Raw genomic sequence first — 22,843 nt, forward strand, 5'->3', positions numbered from 1 at the left:
GTCCAGACTGGTAAGCGGGGCAGAGTCGGGCAGCCAGACAGAGAGGGGTAGAGGCACAAAAAGCAGTGGCAGCAGGCGTGAAAGGCACCTCAGGTGCTCCAGAAGGCAGGGAGTTGACCCTAGGCACACAGGCAGCAGCTGGCAGACCCCGGGCACAGGCTGGCCAAGGGCAGACTCAGCAAGGTGGCGATTGTGAAGTGCAAAGGGCAGACACACAAGGCACCTAGCTGGCTGATGGGGTGATGCCGCATTCGCACACAGATAAACCAGGCAAAATTGGGGAGGGAAACAGACTGCACAACCCAGGGTCCCAGCACCAGGAAATAAAGCCTGAAAACACCTGTGGGGGTTGAGGCACAGGGAGAGACTCCTGGCCTCACAGAAGAATTTGTTGGAGAGACCCACAGGGTCCTAGAACATACACAAGCCCACCCACAAGGGAATCAGCACCAGAAAGGCCCAGTTGGCTTGGGGGAAGTGTGGGAAGTGACTCAAATCTGACAGAGAGTGGAGCAAGCGCCACTGTTCCCTCTTGGACCCTGCCCCCACACACAGCATCATAACCCAGCAACTGGGTTACCCCACCCTGATGAACACCTAAGGCTCCGCCCCTCATATGTAACAGGCCCAACAAGACAAAAAAAAATGGCCCAAATGGAAGAACAGATCAAAGGTTCACAGCAAATACAATTAAGCAATGAACAGATAGCCAACCCATCAGATGCACCATTCAAAGCACTGGTGAACAGGATGCTTGCAGAATTGGTTGACTTTGGTCACAAATTTGATGAAAAAATGAAGGCTATGCTAAGTGAAATGAGGGGAAATGCACAGGGAACCAATAGTGATGGGGAGAAAACTGGGACTCAAATCAATGGAGTGGACCAGAAGGAAGAAAGAAACAACCAAACAGAAAAGAAGGGAGAAACAAGAATTCAAAAAACTGAGGAGAGGCTTAGGAACCTCCAGGACGTCTTTAAATGTTCCAACGTCTGAATTATAGGGGTACCAGAAGGGGAAGAGGAACAGCCACAAGTGGAAAACTTATTTGAACAAATAATAAAGGAGAACTTCCCCAAGCTGGCAAAGGAAATAGACTTCCAGGAAACCCAGGAAGCTCAGGGAGTCCCAAAGAATTTGGACTCAAGAAGGAACACACCAAGGCACACCATCATTATCTTAGCCAAGTTTAAAATGAAGGAGAGAATCCTAGAAGCAGCAAGAGATATGGGGACAGTCACCTACAAAGTGAGTGTCCTACTCATCAGACTCTTAGTGGATTTCTCTGGTTCGCAGGCCCGCGCTCAATCCATGTTAGTGGATTTCTCAAAAGAGACCTTGCAGGCAAGAAGGGGCTGGAAAGAAGTATTCCAAGTCATGAAAGGCAAGGGCCTATATCCAAGATTGCTCTATCTTGCAAAGCTTTCATTTAGAATGGAAGGGCAAATAAAGTGCTTCTCAGGTAAGGTCAAGTTCAAGGAGTTCATCATCACCAAGCCCTTATTATATGAAATGTTAAAGAGACTTATCTAAAAAAAAGAAGATAAAAAATATGAATGGTAAAAAGACAGCAAACTCACAATTATTAACCACCACGCCTGAAACAAAAACAGAAATGAAAACAAACTAAGCAAACAACTAGAACAGGAACAGAACCACAGAAATGGAGATCACTTGGAGGGTTAACAACAGGGGAGTGGGAGGGGGAAAGAGGGGATAAAAGGTACAGGGAATAAGTAGCATAGATGGTAGGTAGAAAATAGAGGGAGGGTAAGAATAGTATGGGAAATGTAGAAGATAACGAACTTATGACATGGACATGAACTAAAGGGAAGAGGAATGTGGGTGGGAGCGGGTATGCAGGGTAGAGGGGAATGAAAAGGGGGAAATGGGACTAGTGTAATAGCATAATCAATAAAATATATATTTTTAAAAATCTATGCTGAAGAGCTAGTATGATTGATTAAATTTGACTTGATAATTGAAATGAAAAGAATTTCCTTGAAAACATCTTATTCAGACTGTGTATATCAATTGTAGCTTCAGTAAAGATATCCTTTCCATATACCTTTTTAGTTTGACATAAAAACAGATGAGAGACTTTATTAGTTATACTTTTGTTTTATAGAGCCGATGAAAAGAAGAACATGAACTGGAAGCAGCTTCCAAAAAAACCATGCAAAAATCTGCTTAGCACTTTGAAGAAATTGTATCCCCAGTTATCTTCAGGTAAATGTGAGAAAAAAAGAATATTTTGATGAAAATTCTTTTATTTTATTTTTTTATTTTAAAAATATATTTTATTAATTATGCCATTACAGTTCTATTTCCCCCTTCATTCCCCTTCACCCTGCATACCCACTCCCCCACCATCTCCCCTTTAGTTTTTGACCATGTGTCTCATGTTCTTTAGATTCTATATTTCCCCTACTGTTCTTGCCCTCCCCCCTATCTATTTTCTACCTACCGTCTATGCTACTTATTCTCTGTACCTTCTTCTCCCTTCTCCTCCTCCCACTCCCCTGTTGCTAACCCTCCATGTGATTTTCATTTGTATGCTTATGCTCCTGATCTAGCTGTTTTCTTAGTTTGCTTTTGTTTTAGGTATGGTTCTTAATAACTGTGAGTTTGCTGTCCTTTCACTGTTCATCTTTTTTATCTTCTTTTTCTTAGGTAAGCCCCTTTAACATTTCATATAATAAGGGCTTGGTGATGATGAACCCCTTGAATTTGATCCTATCTGAGAAGCACTTTATCTGCCCTTCCATTCTAAATGAAAGCTTTGCAAGATAGAGCAATCTTGGATGTAGGTCTTTGGATTTTATGACTTGGAATGCTTCTTTCCAGCCCCTTCTTGCCTGTAAGGTCTCTTTTTAGAAATCTGCTGACAGTCTGATGGGAACTCCTTTATAGGTGACTGTCCCCTTATCTCTTGCTGCTTCTAGGATTCTCTCCTTCATTTGAATCTTGGCTAATATAATGATGATGTGCCTTGGTGTGTTCCTTCTTGGGTCCAACTTGTTTGGGACTCTCTGAGCTTCCTGAATTATTGGAAGTCTATTTCCTTTACCAGATTGGGGAAGTTCTCCTTTATTATTTGTTCAAATAAGTTTTCCACTTGTGGCTGTTCCTCTTCCCCTTCTGGTACCCCTATAATTCATATGTTGGAACTTTTAAAGATGTCCTGGAGGTTCCTAAGCCTCTCCTCATTTTTTTGAATTCTTGTTTCTTCATATATTTCTGTTTGGTCATTTTTTCCTTCCTTCTGGTCTGCTCCCTTGATTTGAGTCCCAGTTTCCTTTCCTTTATTATTAGTTTCATGTGCATTTCCATTCATTTCAATTATTTTAGCCTTCAAATGTTCCTCTAATTTGTGACTGAAATCAACCAGTTTTATGAGTATCCTGATCACCAGTGTTTTGAACTGTGCATCTGAAGGTTTAGCTATTTCTTCATTGCTTAGATTTATGGGCTCTGGGGCTCTGAGTTGTTTTTGAGCCATGTTTTGATCTGTTGGTGCCTGTTATGTATGAGGAGCGGAGCTTTAGTTGTTCACCAGGGCGGGGCCACCCAGGTCCCTGGTTTGTTATGTCACCAGTGTTTTGAACTGTGCATCTGAAGGTTTAGCTATTTCTTCATTGCTTAGATTTATGGGCTCTGGGGCTCTGAGTTGTTTTTGAGCCATGTTTTGATCTGTTGGTGCCTGTTATGTATGAGGAGCGGAGCTTTAGTTGTTCACCAGGGCGGGGCCACCCAGGTCCCTGGTTTGTTATGCTGTATGTGGGAGCAGGGTCTGAGAGGGACAATGGCATTTCCCTCTGCCGCTTCCTGCCTCTGGGGCCTGTGAGGTCCATCTTACTGGTAGCTCCTTCACAGGTTTATCTGCACTCGAATATGTGAATATGTGACCGCGTTTAGCCCTCAGTGGGTCCACCCGTTCTTCCACACTTGGGATTCGCCCATGGCTGCTGGTGCACCTGGGTCGAGCATCTGGGTAGGTATGGTGGCTCTTTCCTGCCCGACACCGCTCTGCTGCTGGCTCTGCTGCTGGCTCTGCCCCTCTTACCGGTTTTGCTGAAGGTTTCGTTATTGTCAGACTTCCGTGTAGTTCAAGTTTCTGTGTTTTGGGAACGTTTTTGTTGCTAAAACTTTGTTGTTTTTAAACTTTTTGGTGTGAGAAGTTTCAGTGCTTCCGCCTACGCCTCCATCTTGGCGGAAGTCCCTGATGAAAATTCTTAAATTTTAATACAATTTTGCTCTGCTTAAAAGGAGTCTCATTACAAAACTCCAATAACAAGAAATTAATATTGTGGTTCATCATGTTTTAAGTATGTTGTATGTGCCCTGTCTGCTTGATTATCTCTCTTAGCTCTTCCTAATGATTTCATTACATTAATGGAGAGAGGAAGTTCAGAAAGTCACAGGCTGTATTTTGATAATTTCTTTAATTGTTCAATCATTATGTATATTACATTATATATCAATGTCATTTTCTTTTCTTATTTTGTCAGTTCACCGAAAAACTCAAGAAGGCTCAGCAATTGAGATGACTCCAATTGAAGCAGATTTCTCCTGGCAAAAAAAGATGACTCAACTTGAGATGGAAATTCAAGAGGCATTTTTGCGCTTTATGGCATCCATTTTAAAAGGGTATAGAACTTATCTCAAACCAATCACAGAGGCTCCTTCAAATAAAGCCACAGCTGTTGATTCATTATTTGACCGACAGGGTGAGTGGCATTGAAAATACAATCACTTTGTGTAAATATGAAAAACACTTTCTGTGTTTTTCTGTTTGGTATTGCTACCAAGAAATATTTTCTGTCTAAATTTTTAGAAGTTTATATTAAAATATAATAAACTTCTGTCTGTTTGCAGTCTGGCTCTGTGAGTAGAATTTCTTTTACTTTTTATAGTGCATTTTTTCTTGAGAAACCTAAAGCTAAAAGACTTTAATTATAAAAAGTCAAAGACATTGCGTCTGTATACAGTGCTACTTAGTTATCTTAGAATGTTATTTGCTTTAGGTTTTCTTCAGTTTTACATAAACTTTGGATTTATATACACTTTGCTTTAAAATATTCCCTAACAAGTCACAAAGCCCAAAGTCAATAAAACTCAGGGGAACAAATAAAGTAAAATCAGCTCACATTTATAGTCAGCACAGACATACGAGAAGTAAATTACAGGGCAGAGGAAATCTGAAAAATAAAGTCATATTTAAGAGGAAAAAAAAAATATTCCCTAACAATTTGTTTTTGGAATAAAGCCACCAGGTTTTTAAATTTTTCAAAAAATGTGTGTTTTTTTCCAGGGGAAAACACTATACTCATATTTTTTGTGTTTGTTATTTTTCAGGAGTTATAAAGCTTTTTATGATTATTGAGCTACTGATATATATTTAGTAGCAACTTTACAGATTCACTAATATCTATATAAAAATTATATTACATTTCTGTACTTTTACCTAGCAGTTACTTTAAAAATAATCTGTACTCTCCCAGTAATCCTTGTATCTTTTATTATTTCTGCTTCAGAATAACTTATCTCTCAAATATTTAGCCATTGCTTTCCAAGTCCAACTAGTTATTATGTAGGGATATAAAGAAGTATAAAATTTAGCTATGTGAGATGCTAAATGTAAAATAATCTAATTTTTTAAAGTATACCAAGTACTCAAGAAAACAGATTTTACACAATTCAGTGAGAAGCTCTAAAAATACAGGAAAATAGAAACATCTTTTCAAATGAATATTTTGGAAGACTTTATGGAAGAAGAGCATGACTTGGAAGAAGTTAGATAAGTGGAGATGAATAGGAAAGCCTTTCTAAAAACAATAGGCATTAAAAATCAAATCTGAATTTGAATTTCTTCTTTGCTGTTTATGAAACATTTCTGGGATTATGTTTTCTCATGAATAAAATGGGGATAATACCTAGTTTCATGCATGATCATGAAGATTAAATGAGAAAATATAGGTGGAGCAACTAGCAAAAATACAATATTCAGTACTCGTGATAACAGCTATTATTGTTAGTGGTAGTAAAATGGAAGAAACTTCAAAAAACCAAAGAACATGGTATGTGTCTTTGTTTGCAAGGTGCAAGGTTTGCCTTAACAAAGTACCACAGATTGGGTGGCTTAAACAACAGAAATTTATTTTCTCACAATTCTAGAAAGTAGCTGGAGGGCCTCTCTCCTTGGCTTCTGGTTGGTTGTCTTCTCCCTATGTCTTCACATGGTCTTCGTTTTCTGTGTCCAAATTGCCCTTCTGTAAGGATACTAGTTACATTTGATTTGAGTCCACTCTACCTCATTTTGACTTAATTGTTGTTTTAAAGACCTATCTGCAAATGCAGTCACATTCTAAAGTACTAGTGGTTAAAACTTCAGTAGGAGAATTTTGGGGGGACACAGTCAGCCTATAACAGCATACTTGGGAAAAAGATTGAATGATACAGTTTGACCAAAGTGAACCGTTTTAATAGGTGTTGTGGAAGATGAGTCTGAAAATAAGATCAGAGCTCAGATTATCAGTGGTGTTAAGGGTAGTTTTAGATGCCAGACTAAGAACATGGAGTTTTTCTAATCAGCAGTAGTGGGTCATTAATTCATCTCTGTGGGCAGGAGGCATTACTAATGGAATTTAGAATGATAGATATTTAATTATAGTGTCTGAGGCCTTTTGTTGGTAACAGGATGACATTTGGTTTAATGGGGAATACAGACATTAGAGAGAATAACACAAATACTATTTACATTTTACTAAGTATGTTATAAAGGAAAGTGTTGGTTACAATGAGACTGCTAGGTCAGGGAAAGTTTCCCTGAAGAAGTAACAAGCTTTGGCCTGAAAAATGAGTAAGAATTAGCTCTTCCTTTTGAGATAACTTTTTCTTAGGGAATACTTTCATAAACACATATCAAATCATATATATAGCCATCTTCCAACTTAAGCACTAGTAGCAATCAGTATTCTGCTATTTGTGTTTCAGCTATCTTGAATGGTCTATCTCTTCTCTCTGAATTCCAAATAGGACATCATTTTACCTATAACTTTTGTTAATTATGTTTATAATTTTCTGAGCTTATCTGTGCTTTTGGCTGCTTGTATCTTTATTGTGTTATTTACATTTCTTCCATCATCTGTATTTCCTGTAAATGTGTAGTTAGAGCAAGAGCCAATCATCTAATAGAAATATAATGTGTAAGTCTATGGCCATACTACCCTGAACGCGCCTGATCTTGTCAGAAATATAGTGTGAGGTACATATATAATTTAGAATTTTTATTGGCCACAGTTAAAAAAGAAGTAAGCAATAGGGAAAATTATTTTTTTAATTTTTATTTTAATTAAATGTATTAGGGTAACATTAGTTAATAACATTATAAAAGTTTCAGGGTACAACTTTATAATTCAACATCTGTATACTCCTTTTTGTGCTCACCAACCAGTCTTTTTAGTCACCATATACTTGACTCCCCTTTACCTTCTTTGTACTCCTTCCATTCCTCTTCCCCTATAGTAACCACCATTCTGTTGTCTATAACTATCAGTCTGTTTTATTCGTTCATATGTTGATTTTAGTTTTATGTTCCACATGTGAATGAAATCACAGTTCTTATCCTTTTTTGTTGGACTTACTGCACTTAGCATGATACCCTCAAGATCCATCCAGGCTGTTTCATTTTAATAGTGTTTTCTCCAATGTAATATATCCAAAAGACTGTTATTTCAACACACATTCAAGTTTTTAAAATTTAATGAAATAGTTTACGTTCTTTTTTTTTGTACTACGGCTTTGAAATTGGCAGGTATTTTATGGTTACACCATTTCTTTGGACCAGCCACATGTCAAGAGTTAAATTGCCACATGTGGGTAGTAGTTACTGAATTAAACAGTACTGATCTAGAGCTTGATTAGATTCAGATTCAGTTTTCTTGTCAAGTAATGCCAAAATACTTGGTGCTCACTACTTTCTGTTTTGAGGGACATAACATGTCTGGCTGTCCCAGTTTTAGTGCTCCTGAGATGGATCACTGGGTTTAACTGTCAGCCTTATTCATTCATCATGGTTTCCCACCTGCTTTTCATTTGATTGTTTTAGCTGATAATTGCCTATATCCATTAGAAGAAGGAAAAAACCCCTTTTCTTTACTACTTGTCAAGAATCTATTTCTATTTTATGTAAGCCTTTCTCAACTCGTGTTTCACTGGGATGGAATGAGGACAACAGTATGTGGAATGCCAGAAGTGTCAACGAAAGGCTGGAGGAAAAAGTGGCTCAAAAATCATGCTTCTAATGGTGCATGTGAGCCAGATCACATAAGATCTTTTAGAACCAGTGAGGGACTTTAGTCTTTATTCTAAGAGCACTTGGAAGCCAGTGAAGGATATTTAAGTAGGTCATAGTATCAGATTTACATTTTTAAATCTCTTTAGTTTCTAATGCAGAGATTGAACCAGAGGCTGTAAAGTGTGAATCTACTAATTAAGTTGATTAATGCATCAGTCCAAGTGACCAGTATAAGTGACCTGGATTAGCTGGTGGTAGTATGTGTAGAAGAGTGATTTTTAGGAGGTGGAATGGATAAAACTTGGTGATTGAGTACAGGTTGTAAGACAGAGGGAGATGTCAAGAGCAACTTTAAGATTTTTGTCTTTAACAACCAAGTTGATGGTCATACTCTTTATTGAGAAGGAAAAGAGCCAAAAAGAGAGGATCTGATTATTTGTTAAGGAAGGGCTTTTTGTTGTTACTGTTGTTTTTAATGAGAGAGACTTCAGGATGCTGATAAGTAGCTAATAGAGGAAGAATTGTTCTGAAAATACTGATGGGCTGGAATCCCAGGCTGAGGTTGTGGGCTTGGCCTTAGGTGGGAGGACTGGACATATCCATTGTAAAAAGAAGGAAGGAATGAATGATAGCTGCAGAAAAAGTCATAGATTTTGTAGTGAGATAAAGGTGATTGTTAAATCAGCTCAGTTAATGATTTTCATTTTCTCTGCAATATAAGGTATGATCATTCTGGGATGGGGGAAGAAAACATGGAGGGAGAACATTTAAAAAGCAGAAAAAACTGTGAAAACATGGGTAAGGGGTTGCTGGTCAGGGGTGAAGGTACAGTAGTGATTCTGATCCACCTAATTGTGGAACTTCCTTTTTCCCTTTTAACTTGTGCTCAGTCACCCTGGTGCAGATCCAGAGAAAGCAGGCAGTACATTCCTCCAGGGCTAGGTTATACTAGGTGGGTTTGGCAAAAAAGGCAAAAAGCAAAAGAATTGACAGTGTTGACAAGAAAGTAATTGAATTGATGAGCATGGGCATGGAATCAGTATTGGATAGGTAGAGAACTGAAAACAGGAGGGCTTAGGTAGAATGGAATAGGGTAAATGGATTGTAGATTTCAATGAGTCTAGCTTCTGTCACCCCCACACAAAAAAAAAAGAGCCTGGGTAGGTGTTCTTCAGTAAGCAAACCAGATAGATGAGGGTAATGGTCAGAGAATAACATGTAGAATACATATTTGAGAGGCAGAGCTATTTTTTTTCTTTTTTTTTTTACTTTTATTTTATTTTTTTTTACATTCATTGAATTTTTAAAATTTTTTTTATTGACTATGCTGTTACAGTTGTTCTATTCCCCCTTTCATTCCCCTCCACCCTACCCCCCATCCCCACCATTACCCCCCTTTAGTTTATGACCATGTGTCTCAAGTCCTTTAGATTCTATATTTCCCATGCTATTCTTGCCCCCCCCATCTATTTTCTATCTACTGTCTATGCTACTTATTTTCTGTACCTTCTCCCCCCTTTTACTAGCAGAGCTATTTTTAATTATGGCAAGAACAGTCTAGAGAGTGTATATGTGACTTTGTCTAGAAGTTGGTGGTTGAGGTAGAATGGACCACAGATCATTGAAAGTGTTGGATGGTTTGTGACTGGTGTGTGTTAAAGAATGATGATAGTAGGAGTTGGAGAAGAGAAGACTTTGAATTGGGTGCCCTGATCTTCATTGAATGAAGGAGAGTGTCCCTAAAGTCAGTAGATGACTGCAGTTGGTAGGGAAAAGGGTAAAACAGCCAGATGCTTGAACCTTCAGTGAGCACAAACTTTTACAAGACTACATAGAAATAATTGTCTAGTGGCATTGCAGAGGAAGGACATTGACACCTCTTACTCAAGAAAACACAGAATATCAGAAATTTCTATTTGAGAGCTGTGGAGCTAGAGGTTTCTTATAAGAGATTCAGGTTTCAGTAAAAAGGTTAATGGTATAAGTTAAGCATTTTTGTGGTTGAATCAGGCAGAAGGAGCTGTGGTTACTAGAAGCTTCTGTAGTGATATATATAAAGAGACTACAATAGAATATCATGTAGAAGTTTAAAATAATATTTAATGTAACATCTAGTTCTACTTTAAAATTTGAATTTAATTGTAATTTTGTTTTCTTTAGGATTTTTAAAAAGTCGAGATCGTGCCTATACAAAATTCTACACCCTTTTATCCAAAACACAGATTTTTATTCGATTCATTGAAGAATGTAGTTTTGTAAGTGATAAAGATACTGGATTGGCATTTTTTGATGACTGCATAGAAAAGGTAAAAGTTTGTCCTATATAACAACATGAAGGAAAAACTTTAATAGTTTGACTACTTGTATATATAATCATTATCATTATTATGATTAGCCCAAATGATCTGAGGGAGACAGTATAGGGTGTGTGTGTGTGTGTGTGTGTGTGCACGCACATGCATGCAAGCTCATGGCTGTGGGCACACATATGCTCACATGTACATGCAAGTGCCTAATTCTGGTTTTGACATGAGTCATTTTCCTTGTAGTATCTAGTTTCTACCATACATAGGTAATTTTTCTCTTTGAATCTCACTTTGTTTTTGTAACTATTAAGTACTAAGAACATTTCATTGACCATCCTAAATCTTATATTTTTTAATTTATATCAATAACATAAGAGTTAGTAGTTTATTTAAAAAGTTTAGTTTTATGGGTGGTGGAGGCCTGTGTTCTTTGTTTTAATGTCTTTCCAACTACTTTTGCTAATATATTTCTTCTGTCCTAATGGAAGATATTTGGAAATATGTTAGATTTTAAAGCTTTACTCACCCATCTTAAGGAAGTTCAAGTTGATTCTTAAGTCAATTGGTGACTGACTTAGATTTTTAAAGAAAATTTTAATAAAATTCTTATTTTTGCTATGTGGTTCTTGAGGATGATTATTTATGCAAACTATATATTATATAAAATTCGAGATTATATCCAAAAAAGGTGGAATACTATGGCATTTTTAAATGGGTTCCTAATGATTCATGTGCCTTTGAAAACTTGATTAAGTTTTCTCCCATTCTGTCAGTGTGATCTCAAACTTCAGGGATACAACTGAAATTATTTAACATACTAGTTTACTGGTAAAATTGATAGTACACTATCATCCAGTTAGAGGTATGCTTAGATAATATCAATCTAATGCAGGGGTTTAATAATAATGAAACTTTGGATTTGAAAAGCTAGATTTCCCTTGTGATTAGTTATCTTTTGCTTTTGAAGGATTCATGAAAATATTAATCAAAATAAATTTTTTTCTACTTTAGTAGCTGTAAGAGAAGTATTATACTTTAGCCTAATGTAGTATAGGATCCCCAAAATATATTGTGAAGTGTTGTATCTGCCCAGTATTAAATAAAACCAATATTTTTAATATAAGAATTTAAAGTAAACTCTATTAAATTCACAGGAGACATTTCCACTAAGAATTCTTTTTTTCTTTTCTAGTTGTTTCCTGATAAAGGCATGGAGAAAACAGATAAGGTATTTTTTTCTTAAAATTAAGTTTTGAAATTTCAGGATTAGGTCTTCCTTATATACAAATTAACTGGAAAAAATAATTATTTTCAGGTTGATTGTGATTCAACAGATGATGCCAAGTTGATAGAGCTAGACGATTCACAAAAAAGTGAGCACACTGTATTCATAATGCCACCAGAGCCACCTCCTGATGATGGGAAGGACCTGTCACCAAAGTACAGGTAGCAGGAATTTTTTAAAGAAGCTGTTTGGGCATAGCTTTAGTAATTTACTTTGATTATTTCTGATTAATAGTAGATATATATATATGTGTGTGTGTGTGTGTGTGTGTGCATATATATAAATTATTTGTGAAGGTCATTTTCAAAATTTATTCAGTGAAACTACTAGAGATGAATTATTTTATAATATCACTGGGTAATGTAAATTAAGAATTGGACAACCTTATTGGAAAATAAGCCAGAAGTTGGCCACTATCCACCTAAACATTTAACCTTATTTTAATGTTTAAAAAATTCATATACTTTTGTGAGGTTCCCCTACCCTTTGGGGGGCTTTCACTGTTAATATAAAGACAAAGTTCTGCTTAATATGTCAGAGTAGACTTAAAAGTAGAGGACCAGGAATTGTTCTTTATTAAAATAAATGTAAAGAATAGGATTTGGATGGGAATCTTTTGAGAAATCAAATGTATTTGATTGTTATTTTTGTAATTGTGATAGTACAAAGTTTAATAAACTTAGAAAATTAAACAACAGAAAAGGGAAAATTAGCACATCATTTTAGCAGCAGTACTTAGTCTGTTAACAATTGTATGTATATTTTTTCTGTCTTTTTGTGTATAAATTTGGATTTACTTAAAACAAATATGAGTTCATCCTCTACATATTTTTTGTAGCCTGTATTTGCCTTTAATGGTCCAAACATATGTCCATGTTAATTTTTTTGTGCCATATCATTTTGAATGACTACATTGCACATGTTTATTGTGATTTGTTTTGCAAGTCACCTGTGGGTTTGTTTGTAATTCTTTACTATCTATATCTTTGTGTATATACACAGTTATTTCTTAGGCTATATTCATAAAAGAATATATGCAGCAAAAGAAATATAAAGTAACTGTCTTCTAAAAATATGGAAATATAGAATTAATATATAATCTCAGAAGGACTGCATAAGAATGAAGAATATATACCATAGGGATTGAGTGGCTTAATTAAGTACCATTTTGATTGCATATTAATATAGAATTCTTTTTTACTTTGGTTTAATCATTGGTATCAAGGTATTGACAAACAATATAAGTAGGGAAAGGCAGTATAGCCCAGAAGAAAATTGGCCAAAGGAACTAAGCAGGCATTTTCCAAGAAGAATTCTCAATAGTCAATAAAATGAAAATATATTAAGTTTTTCTAGTATTCAAAGAAATGCAGAATAAAATGATGAGTAGAAGCATTTTAAAAAAGATTTTATTTATTATTTATTTTTAGAGAGAGGGAAAGGGAGGGAGAAAGAGAGGAAAAGAAAGAGAAGAAAAGAAAAGAGAGGCATCAATTTGTTGCCTCTCTCATGTGCCCCAACCAGGACCAGACCCTCAACCCAGGCATATTTCCTGACTAGGAATCAAGTCAGTGACCTTTTATTTTGTGGAACAGCACACAACCAACTGAGTCACACTGGTCAGGACAGAAGCATTTTTAATCTATCATGTTGAGGATAGGTTATGCTTACTAGAGTGTATGTTAAGTTAGATTGTATGCTGCAAGTATTGCTTTTTTAAAAAAAAAATAATTTGGTATGCTTATAATTTGATTCTTTTGATAAATGTTGACGATAGAAGACCCTGTTATTGGGCATTATCCTAAGAAATTAAGCAAAAGTATTCATAAAGATATATGTACAAAGGTATTTAATCACAAAAGTTCAGGAATAACCTAAAAGTGTCCAACAGTAAAGAATTGCTTAAATTATTGTATATCTCATTAATAAAAATATTATGAAAAAAATTTCCTTTTAGATATCAGTGCAAAATACTTTTATGAAGAAAAACAAAATTATAAATTGTACTAAATATTATTTTCAAATATAAATTATCATTGAACACTTGGTTTCTCTCATAAGGGTTAATTCCTCTATCAAGTAAGGTACCCAGGTTTTCTGTTTTCTAAGAATTGGTGGAAAATAAATAGGGTGGAGAGGAGCCAAAGATTGTGTGTAGACGGCCTATGTATTTTATAACTATATCATCTTATATTTTTTAAAAGAAAATTTTCTATATAAGGGTTTTGGGGAATAATATTGGGTACTGTTAAGGTTTAGAAATATTCACCTAAATTCTGGAATAATATGAAGAGTTAATGTATTTTAAATCAGCAGTTCTATTTTTGCTTTTTATTTTAGTTACAAATACTTTCCAAGACTGGACCTTAAGCTTTTTGACAGACCACAGGAGTTGAAACTTTGTTTTAGTAGACACCCTACTGGGAATAGCATTACAAACAGTCCAGCTCTCATGGCTAAGAGAACTAAACAGGTCAGATATTCTTTATGTAATACATGTTAATTTAAAATGTGAAGTATGTATATGTGATATGCAGCTTATAGTTTAGATTTATCACCCACAGTAACCATTGGAAGACCCACTATGGTTGATGATGAACTGTATTTCTTGCTACCCTACTTACATATCGAGGCTGAAGTTTTTGCATGCTTATGTTTATGCTTTAGGAGAATCCTTGGGAACCAAATATACTTTAAAAATAACTTTGTTGAGATATAATTCTCATACATACAATTTACCCATTTAAATTATAGTCCGTGGCTTTTCATATATCCACAGGGTTGTGCAGCCACCACCACAATCAACTTTAGAGCATTTTTGTCATCCCTAAAAAAACCTCTCACCCCTTTGCTAGTAACCCCCAGTTTTTTCCTCCCGTAGCCCTAGGCAACCCCTAGTCTTTTTTCTGTCTTTATAGTTTTGTCTATGCTGGGCATTTCATATAAATGGAATTGTGTAACATAGTCCTTTGGGACTGACCTCTTTCACTTATAATAATGTTTTTAAGGTTTATAAATGTTACAACATGTATCAGTACTTCATTTATTTTTATTGCTGAATAATATCCCATTATATTTATACATTTATCCATTTACGGACATGTGAGTGTCTCCTACTTCTTGGCCGTTATTCGTAGTGCTGCTATGAACATTTGTGTACAAATGTTTGTGTGGTGTATATTTTCATTTCTCTTGGGTATGTACCTAGAGGTAGAATTGGTGTGTCATATGGTAACTCTGTTTAACCTTTTGAGGAACTGTCAGACTGTTTTTCAGAGTGGCTACACCATTTTGTATTTCCTACCAGCAGTGTATGAGTGTTCCAGGTTCAATATACCCTTGTAAGTTCTTGTTATTATCTTTTTTATTATAGCATCCTATGGGGGTGAAGTGGTAGGTATCTCATTGTGATTTTGATTTGCATTTCCCTCATAATTAATGTAAATGTACTTTATACTGAATACTGTGTTCTAAAGAGAGTTCAAATGAGTTAAGTTAGGACTATCTAGACATCAAGCTTTAATACCATACCCGATTTAAGTGTAAAGGATTAAGCTATAGTTAGGTGTGAGTTAAAATTAAACATCTTTTAGATATATACTAACATTTTGGGGGTCATAGAAAAATGACCCCCAAAAGAATGAAATTGTTAGTTCAGGTTTTACCAATTCATGGACCTCTCCCAAGTCGGAGAGGTAACCCAAGGTGTTCCTTAATTGCATACAGTACACATTTCTCTCAGTGTTATCTGAAGGGAAATTTTTTTGTCCTTGTTAGTTTACTGAAGGCAAGTTTTTTTAATGGGAGAATTTTGTTACTAAGTATTTAAATCTCATTTTCATCACCATTTTTTCCCAAGCTAGCTGTAAAAGGAAAGGAACTATATTTTCAAATCTGTCCTCAAGTCCCCTAAAAACAGATCACAAAAAACTAATACACCAGGATATTTTTATTTAGAACACATCCCAATAGAGGGATCTTTTGTGCAAAGCACACAGTAGCAGTTTAACATATCTGGAAGGCACTATAGTTTCTGGGAGTATCTATAGTTTGATAAAGCTCAGTAGGTGATTTTGAGACCTATTCTCTTCCACCTAAATTAGAATGAAAATCAGAAGTTGAAAACATGACTGTTGAACGATTAGGTAGGAAGGTCTATGATCTTTTCAGACTGTGTTGTCTTCAAAAGGAGTAGGTCTCTTTATGTAATCAGTCAGTGAAAGAAGGAATTAACACAGACTGTAGTGACGGATGGTAAAATGAAAATCTTGGCAGGAAATAGCCAAGGCATCTTAACTTTTTAGCAGGGAAAAGTGTGAGGAAACTCACTTTTTAAGAGTGACATTGAAGAGCTCAAGTTGTCCATGGTTAAATCTTTTTCATCCATCAAACATATCAGTGCCTTCTATTCAAAGGGCACCATTATATTATAAAAATATGAATGGTCTCTGCTTTGAAGGGATTTCTTATCTATTAGGAGATGAGTGCTTGCTACAGTAGAATATAAAGTGCTTTCGTAGGGGAATGTGAAAGAACCATATGACACTAAGTAGGAAGCCACCCACAAAAGTAAAACTATGAAATGCTGGACTTTAGAGTCAAATTTTACATTAAATTCTCTTTTCTCCTTCCCTTTTCGATTTCTCTATCCTAATGAATTTTTGTAAATACCATGTTTTATTTATTCTCTTTCTAGGAGATAAAAACAGCTCATAAGTTGGCGAAGAGATGTTATGCAAATCCACCACAATGGGCCAAATGCCTCTTCAGTCATTGTTACAGTTTATGGTTTATTTGTCTCCCAGCCTATGTTAGAGTTTCCCATCCTAAGGTCAGAGCACTTCAGCAGGCATATGATGTACTTATTAAGATGAGGAAAACAGATGTGGATCCACTAGATGAGGCAAGTATAACACATTGAGAACGTCACTAAGATAAATTTTATTTTTGTATTTTTAAGAAAATTTATGTCTCAAGTGCTCTTCAAAGTGTCCTCAAGAATTTTCATTAAGCAGGAAAGGTAAAAACATTTACTTTTTTCATAAAGCCAGGTCTTATTTTTTATTTTTATATATGTTTATTTTAAAGATTACTACCATGGAATGAAGCTGAGACCTCTTAGACCAGATTGTTTGCCCTTGTTAAATAGAAAACAACATTGATTTTATTTTATTCTTTTTTTAAAAAGATTTTATTTATTTAATTTATCTTTAGAGGGGAAAGGAAGGAGAGAAGGAGAGAAATATCAATGTATGGTTGCCTCTCATGTGTCCCTTGCTGGGAACTGGCCTGCAACCCAGGCATGTGCCCTGACTGGGAATTGAACTGTGGTTGTTTGGCTTGCAGGCCTGCGCTGAATCCACTCAGCTACACCAGCCAGGGCTGATTTTATTTTATTCTTGATAAAACCTTGTTAAGAAGCAAATAGGAAATAGGATGCTAGGGTGACTTATAAAACCAAACTTTTTCAGACTATAAATCTGAAGTGTAGATTCCAGTTTCTCAGTCTTGGCACTACTCACATTTTGGCCCACATAATTTTTTATAATGGGGGCCTATCCAAGCCTGTCCTGCACATGGTTGGATGTTTAGCAGCATCACTGGCCTCTACCCACTAGATGCCAGTAGCAGCCCCACTTCATGGCAATCAAAACTGTCTCCAGACATTTCCAAGTGACCCCTGGAGGACAAAATTGCCCCACTGATGTACATAATAATAATAATACTTTTCTCATAAGCTTGAGGGTTAAGTCAGTTAGTGTACTATGCCTAAAATAGTACCTAACTTACAGATAGTAAGCACTGAATGAATGATGTGTTAAATCAGAGGTAAGGTTTTACCTTACCTCTCTTAAGACTCAGAACCATCCTGAGAGATGGTGATAGACTTAAAGAAACTGAGTCACTTATTTAGTCTGTCTCTTTGCTATTATTTCCTTTGAAATTATTTTTAGTGTTAAAATAATTATAAATGATATATAGAATCAGATTAGAATTTAAAATGAAGTTGAAATAAAAATTTAGAGTAATGATTTCTGAGGGAAGGAGAGAACACAAGAACAGAACAGAAATGAGATTGGAAAGAACACATTATAGGCTTCAGCAATAACTGTATTTTTTTTCTTTAAAAAAGATCTGAAACTACTACAGCATTTACAAAATAATTTGGTAGTGCTATCAGTACATTAAAACTCATTTTTCTTTAAGTATTATCTGTATATTCTAAAAGCTTTGAAAGTAAGATATAAAACAAGTACTAATATCCATTCTCATATTTGATTACGTTTTCTCTCATTTGATGTTTATAAAACTATTTGGAAATTAAAAGTACAGTGATACCTCAGTACTCATCATTAATTCATTCTAGAACTTGTGATGAGTGCTGAAACAGCCTAGTACCAAACAATGAAATAATTTTTCTTGAGGGGTAGTGTCATGACTCATACAAGTTGTAGTAAGTGTGAGGCATCCCGAGCAAGTGCAAGTGCTGAAACACTTTTTTCTTGTCAAAATGTGCTGAGTACAAGGTTTGATGAGTTCCAGAGCCTACAAGTACCAAGGTACTGTACTTGATCAGAGTCAGTGCTTTGTACCTCATCCATTTTAGTGTGTTAAAAATTATTCTAATTTTTATAAAGTGTTTTAGAGTATGGTGTAAGAGAGAGCAAATGTTGATTATATTATTGTACTCTAATTGAAAGCACAATACTTGTTTATTTCTTTGATAAGTTGTAAGTTCAAGAGACATTCCACAAATTGCCTGAAAATTATTTTCCTCCAGAGATAATAAAGTTCTAAGGTAGTCTCCGATACAAATAATTACATTCTCTTGTTTTCTAGCATGCAGCAATTAGAACTAGTAAGCTAAGAAACTTTTTCTATTTCCCCAATAAACACCATGATAAAAGATTTAAAAACTCATGGTTAATTTCTTATATTTCTACATCTAACAACTTCAGAGATTTGTAGTGCACCAAAGTAATTGCATTTCTACTACTAGAAGAAATAAATGTTTGTTTAATATTAAAGAATCATCTTTCATAAGTATATTTGGTGCACTTTATCTGTTTATTGATTATACATAGAATAGAATATTATGTACATTATTTTCTGTGGTATTCCTAGCAACTCTGTGAGGTAGTTCATTTATTAGCTACATTTTAAAAAGAAAGAAATTTGAAACTTAGATGAATTGACACACACATAGGTCACCCAGAAAGTAAGTGGTTTTCATATTCAGGTCCATATTCCATGTTTCCTTTATATGCTTAATGTTTTAATTTGATGGCTTTGTGTTCTACATTTTATGTTTGTAAAAGTTGTAATAAGCCAAATTTAAAAATAAAACTTGAGAACTTCCGGCCAAGATGGAGATGTAGGTAGATACACTTTGCCTTTTTGCACAACCAGTAGGACAACAACAAATTTTAAAACAAAAATATAACCATATCTGATAGAAAATCAAACTGTATGGAAGTCCAACAACCAAGGAGTTAAAGAAGAAACAATCATTCAGACTGGTAGGAAGGGGCAGAGATGGGCACCTGAGGCAGAAAGGACTCGTGGCAGGGCAGCAGCTGGAGGACAAGGCGGTCACACATTTGTGTGCAGATAAACTGGGAAGGACAATTTGGGTTTGAGACAGACTGCACAACACAGGATACCAATACAGGCAGCTAAAAACAGAAACCTCTGGCTGTAAAAAAATCTGTGGGGGTTGCTGAGGTGGGAGAAACTCCCAGCCTCACAGGAGAGTTCATTGGTGAGACCTATAGGATCGTAGAACATACATAAACCCACCCACCTGGGAATCAGTACCAGATAGTCTCAATTTACTTGTGGATAGTGGCAGGGGGTGGGGGGGGTGACTGAAAGCCGGATGAGAGCTGAGCAAACAGCATTGTTCCCTCTCTGACCCTTCCATCACATATAGCACCACGGCGCAGTGACACAGGTTGTTCTGCCCTGGTGAATACCTAAGGCTCTACCCCTTACAATGTAACAGCTGCATCGAGACAGGAGAATGGCCCAAATGACAGAACAGATCAAAGCTCCAAAAACAGAACTAAATGATGAAGAGAGAGCCAACCTATCAGGTGCTGAGTTCAAAACACTGGTCATCAGGATGCTCCCAGAAATGGTTGAGTATGGTTGCAAAACAGGAAAAAGTAAAGGCTATCTAAAGAGAAATAAAAATATCCAGGGAACCAACAGTGAGGGGGAGGAAACTGGGGTTCAAATCAACAATTTTGAGCAGAAGGAGGAAGTAAACAACCAAACAGAATGAAGAAAGAAGAATTTTAAAAAAAATGAAGAGAGGCTTAGGAACCTCCGGGAAAACTTTAAACATTCCAACATCCAAATCATAGGGGTGCCAGAGGAGAAAAAAAAGAGCAAGAAATTGAACACTTATTTGAACAAATAATGGAGACCTTCCCTAATCTGGCAAAAGAATAGACTTCCAGGAAGTTTAGGAAGCTCAGAGAGTCCCAAAGAAGTTGGACCCAAGGAGGAACACACCAAGGCACATCATAATTACATTACCCAAGATAAAAGAAAAGAAGAGAATCTTAAAAGCCACAAGAGAAAAGGAGTCACTTACCTACAAAAGAGTTCCCATTAGCCTATCAGCTGATTTCTCAAAAAAAAAAAAAAAAAAACCTTATAGGCAACAAGGGGCTGGAAAGAAGTATTCAAAAGAAGTTATTTTAGTTGAAAGGCAAAGACCTACATCCAAGATTGCTCTATCCAGCAAAGCTTTCATTTAGAATGGGAGGGCAGATAAAGTGCTTCCCAGATAAGGTCAAGTTAAAGGAGGTCATCAGCACCAAGACCTTATTACATGAAATGTTAAAGGGACTTATCTAAGAAAAAGATGATCAAAACTATGAACAGTAAAATGACAACAAACTCACAACTATCAACAACTGAACCTAAAAAATACAAAACCAAGAACAAACTAAGCAAACAACTAGAACAGGAACAGAATCACAGAAATGGGAGATCAGTTGGAGGGTTATCAGCAAGGAGGGAGAAGAGGTAGAATGGCGGGAAGGTACAGGAAATAAGAAGCATAAATAGTAGGTACAAAATAACAGAAGGAAGTTAAGAATAATATAAGAAATGGAGAAGCCAAAGAACTTATATATATGACTTGTGGTCATGAACTAAGGGGGTTGTTGTAGGGTGGAGGGGAATAAAGGAGAGAAAAAATGTGACAACTATAATAGCATAATCAATAAAATACCTTTTTTTTTTTTGAAAAAAGATTGTGGCTGGTGTAGCTCAGTGGATTGAGCACTGGCCTGTAAACCAAGTTGTTGCTGGCTCCATTCCCAGTTAGGGCACATGTGCAGGTTGCAAGCCAGGTTCCCATTTGGGGGCGTGTGAGAGGCAACTGAATGAGTATGTCTCACAAATTGATGTTTCTCTCCCTCTTTTTGATTAAAAAAAAAAAAGGTAAAACACACATAAAAATATAGGGAGGTTAAGAATAGTATAGGAAATAGAAAAGCCAAAGAATTTATATGGACGATCCATAGACAGGAACTAAGGGGGGCAGATGCTTGTGGAAGCGAGTTGCAGAGCAGAGGGGAATAAAAGGGAGAAAAAAAATGGCACAACTGTAATAGCATAATCAAGAAAATATGCTTTAAAATAAAATCTTTTTAAGAAATTTTAAAAAGTAAAAATTTAGAAGACCTTGAAATAGTATATGCCACCTAGTCTGAATTGAAGTTATAATGCATAACGCATTTTGTTGTTTAATACTGTTTACTTAAATTTTAATGAAAATGAAGTATTTGTGTCATGGTTATTTCTATATTGTTTCATCAGTCTAACAGCTACTGGTGAATAACAAACCACCCCAAAACTTCAGGGCTTAATACAGCTGTTGTATTGTCTTATTCTTTGCTGAGAATCTAGGAAAGATTCTGATTGATTTTTCTGCCCCACTTTGCATTAATTGGAATCATGTATTATAACCAGTTGCTCCCTGATTTCATCTGGAGAGTCCAAGATAACTTAACTCAAAGGCAGGGCAGGTACCTTGGCAAGGTTGACTGGAAGGCTGGGCTCAGGTCAGATCCTCTCCCTCCACGCAATCTTAGGACCTCTCAATGTCGTATTTGGTCTTTTTCCATACATCTTATAGCTGCAAGGGCTTTTGTTTCAAGAGAGAGGAGGTATTGTAGAAACTGGCAGTTGCTTAAGTCTGAAACCTGGAAACTGGTGCAGTGTTACTTCAGCTGATATTCTGTTAGTCATGCAGCAGAATTAAGCCCCTCCCCCTCAGTTCAAGAAGGACATGAGCTTTCAGTATGTGGCATAGCAGAGTTGTTCACCATTTTTTTTAATCTACCACACATCCAAAAGAAATCCTGTTGTTAGCAACACAATATTGTAATTGGAAAATATATCCTTGGTGTTATTACTATTTATTTTGGTTCCTGGCTCTTACACAAGTAAATCTGGAAGGCTGGCGAACACTCTGCAATCTTCATAATAAATTCATCGTCTAGAGTCATTTTAGCAAATCACATCAACCCCAGTTTGATATAGAAAGTGATTTTCTTACAGTTGAATAGGACTTTAAGATACTTTAGTATAACTTCAACCTCAAACTAAGATGCTCTAGAAAGTTTGTAGCGTGGGATCTTGTTTATGTTTGAATTACTTATAAAGTATGTGTGTTTTATAATGAGCTGAGTTCCACCTCCCTCGTGCATTTTGGAGTTACACAAACTGGTTACTCCTTTTATGTGACAACCCTTCAGATATTTGAAGTACCCTCTTGACCCACATTTTTCTTCATACATCTTATCTAGTTCTTTCAGTTATTCCTAATTTTTGTAGTTTCATAAAATATCTTTAACCTGGTCCTTTGTAGAGATCCTCTAACAGTTTCTGCTCCTCCTGGTCCTAAATTATACTCTGCATTTTTAGCTTCAT

The 22,843-nt window shown here is 35.9% G+C and overlaps 1 protein-coding gene across 11 annotated transcripts in view; it reads left to right on the forward strand.

Annotated features, from left to right (window-relative positions):
- Positions 1-22,843, forward strand: part of DENND4C (DENN domain containing 4C) — a 133,473-nt gene that overhangs the window by 67,051 nt on the left and 43,579 nt on the right. For all 11 annotated transcript variants that reach the window (XM_037132360.2, XM_037132356.2, XM_053656441.1 and 8 more), the window contains 7 exons: positions 2,129-2,229; positions 4,512-4,730; positions 10,460-10,605; positions 11,798-11,833; positions 11,921-12,051; positions 14,231-14,363; positions 16,587-16,793. In XM_037132360.2, the coding sequence (XP_036988255.2) occupies positions 2,129-2,229; positions 4,512-4,730; positions 10,460-10,605; positions 11,798-11,833; positions 11,921-12,051; positions 14,231-14,363; positions 16,587-16,793 (973 nt within the window). The remainder of the gene's footprint in view (positions 1-2,128; positions 2,230-4,511; positions 4,731-10,459; positions 10,606-11,797; positions 11,834-11,920; positions 12,052-14,230; positions 14,364-16,586; positions 16,794-22,843) is intronic.

Source organism: Artibeus jamaicensis, unplaced genomic scaffold (genome assembly GCF_021234435.1).
Source record: "Artibeus jamaicensis isolate MK-2021 breed Jamaican fruit bat unplaced genomic scaffold, CSHL_Jam_final scaffold_1964, whole genome shotgun sequence".
In the NCBI taxonomy this organism is placed as follows: Eukaryota; Metazoa; Chordata; class Mammalia; order Chiroptera; family Phyllostomidae; genus Artibeus; species Artibeus jamaicensis.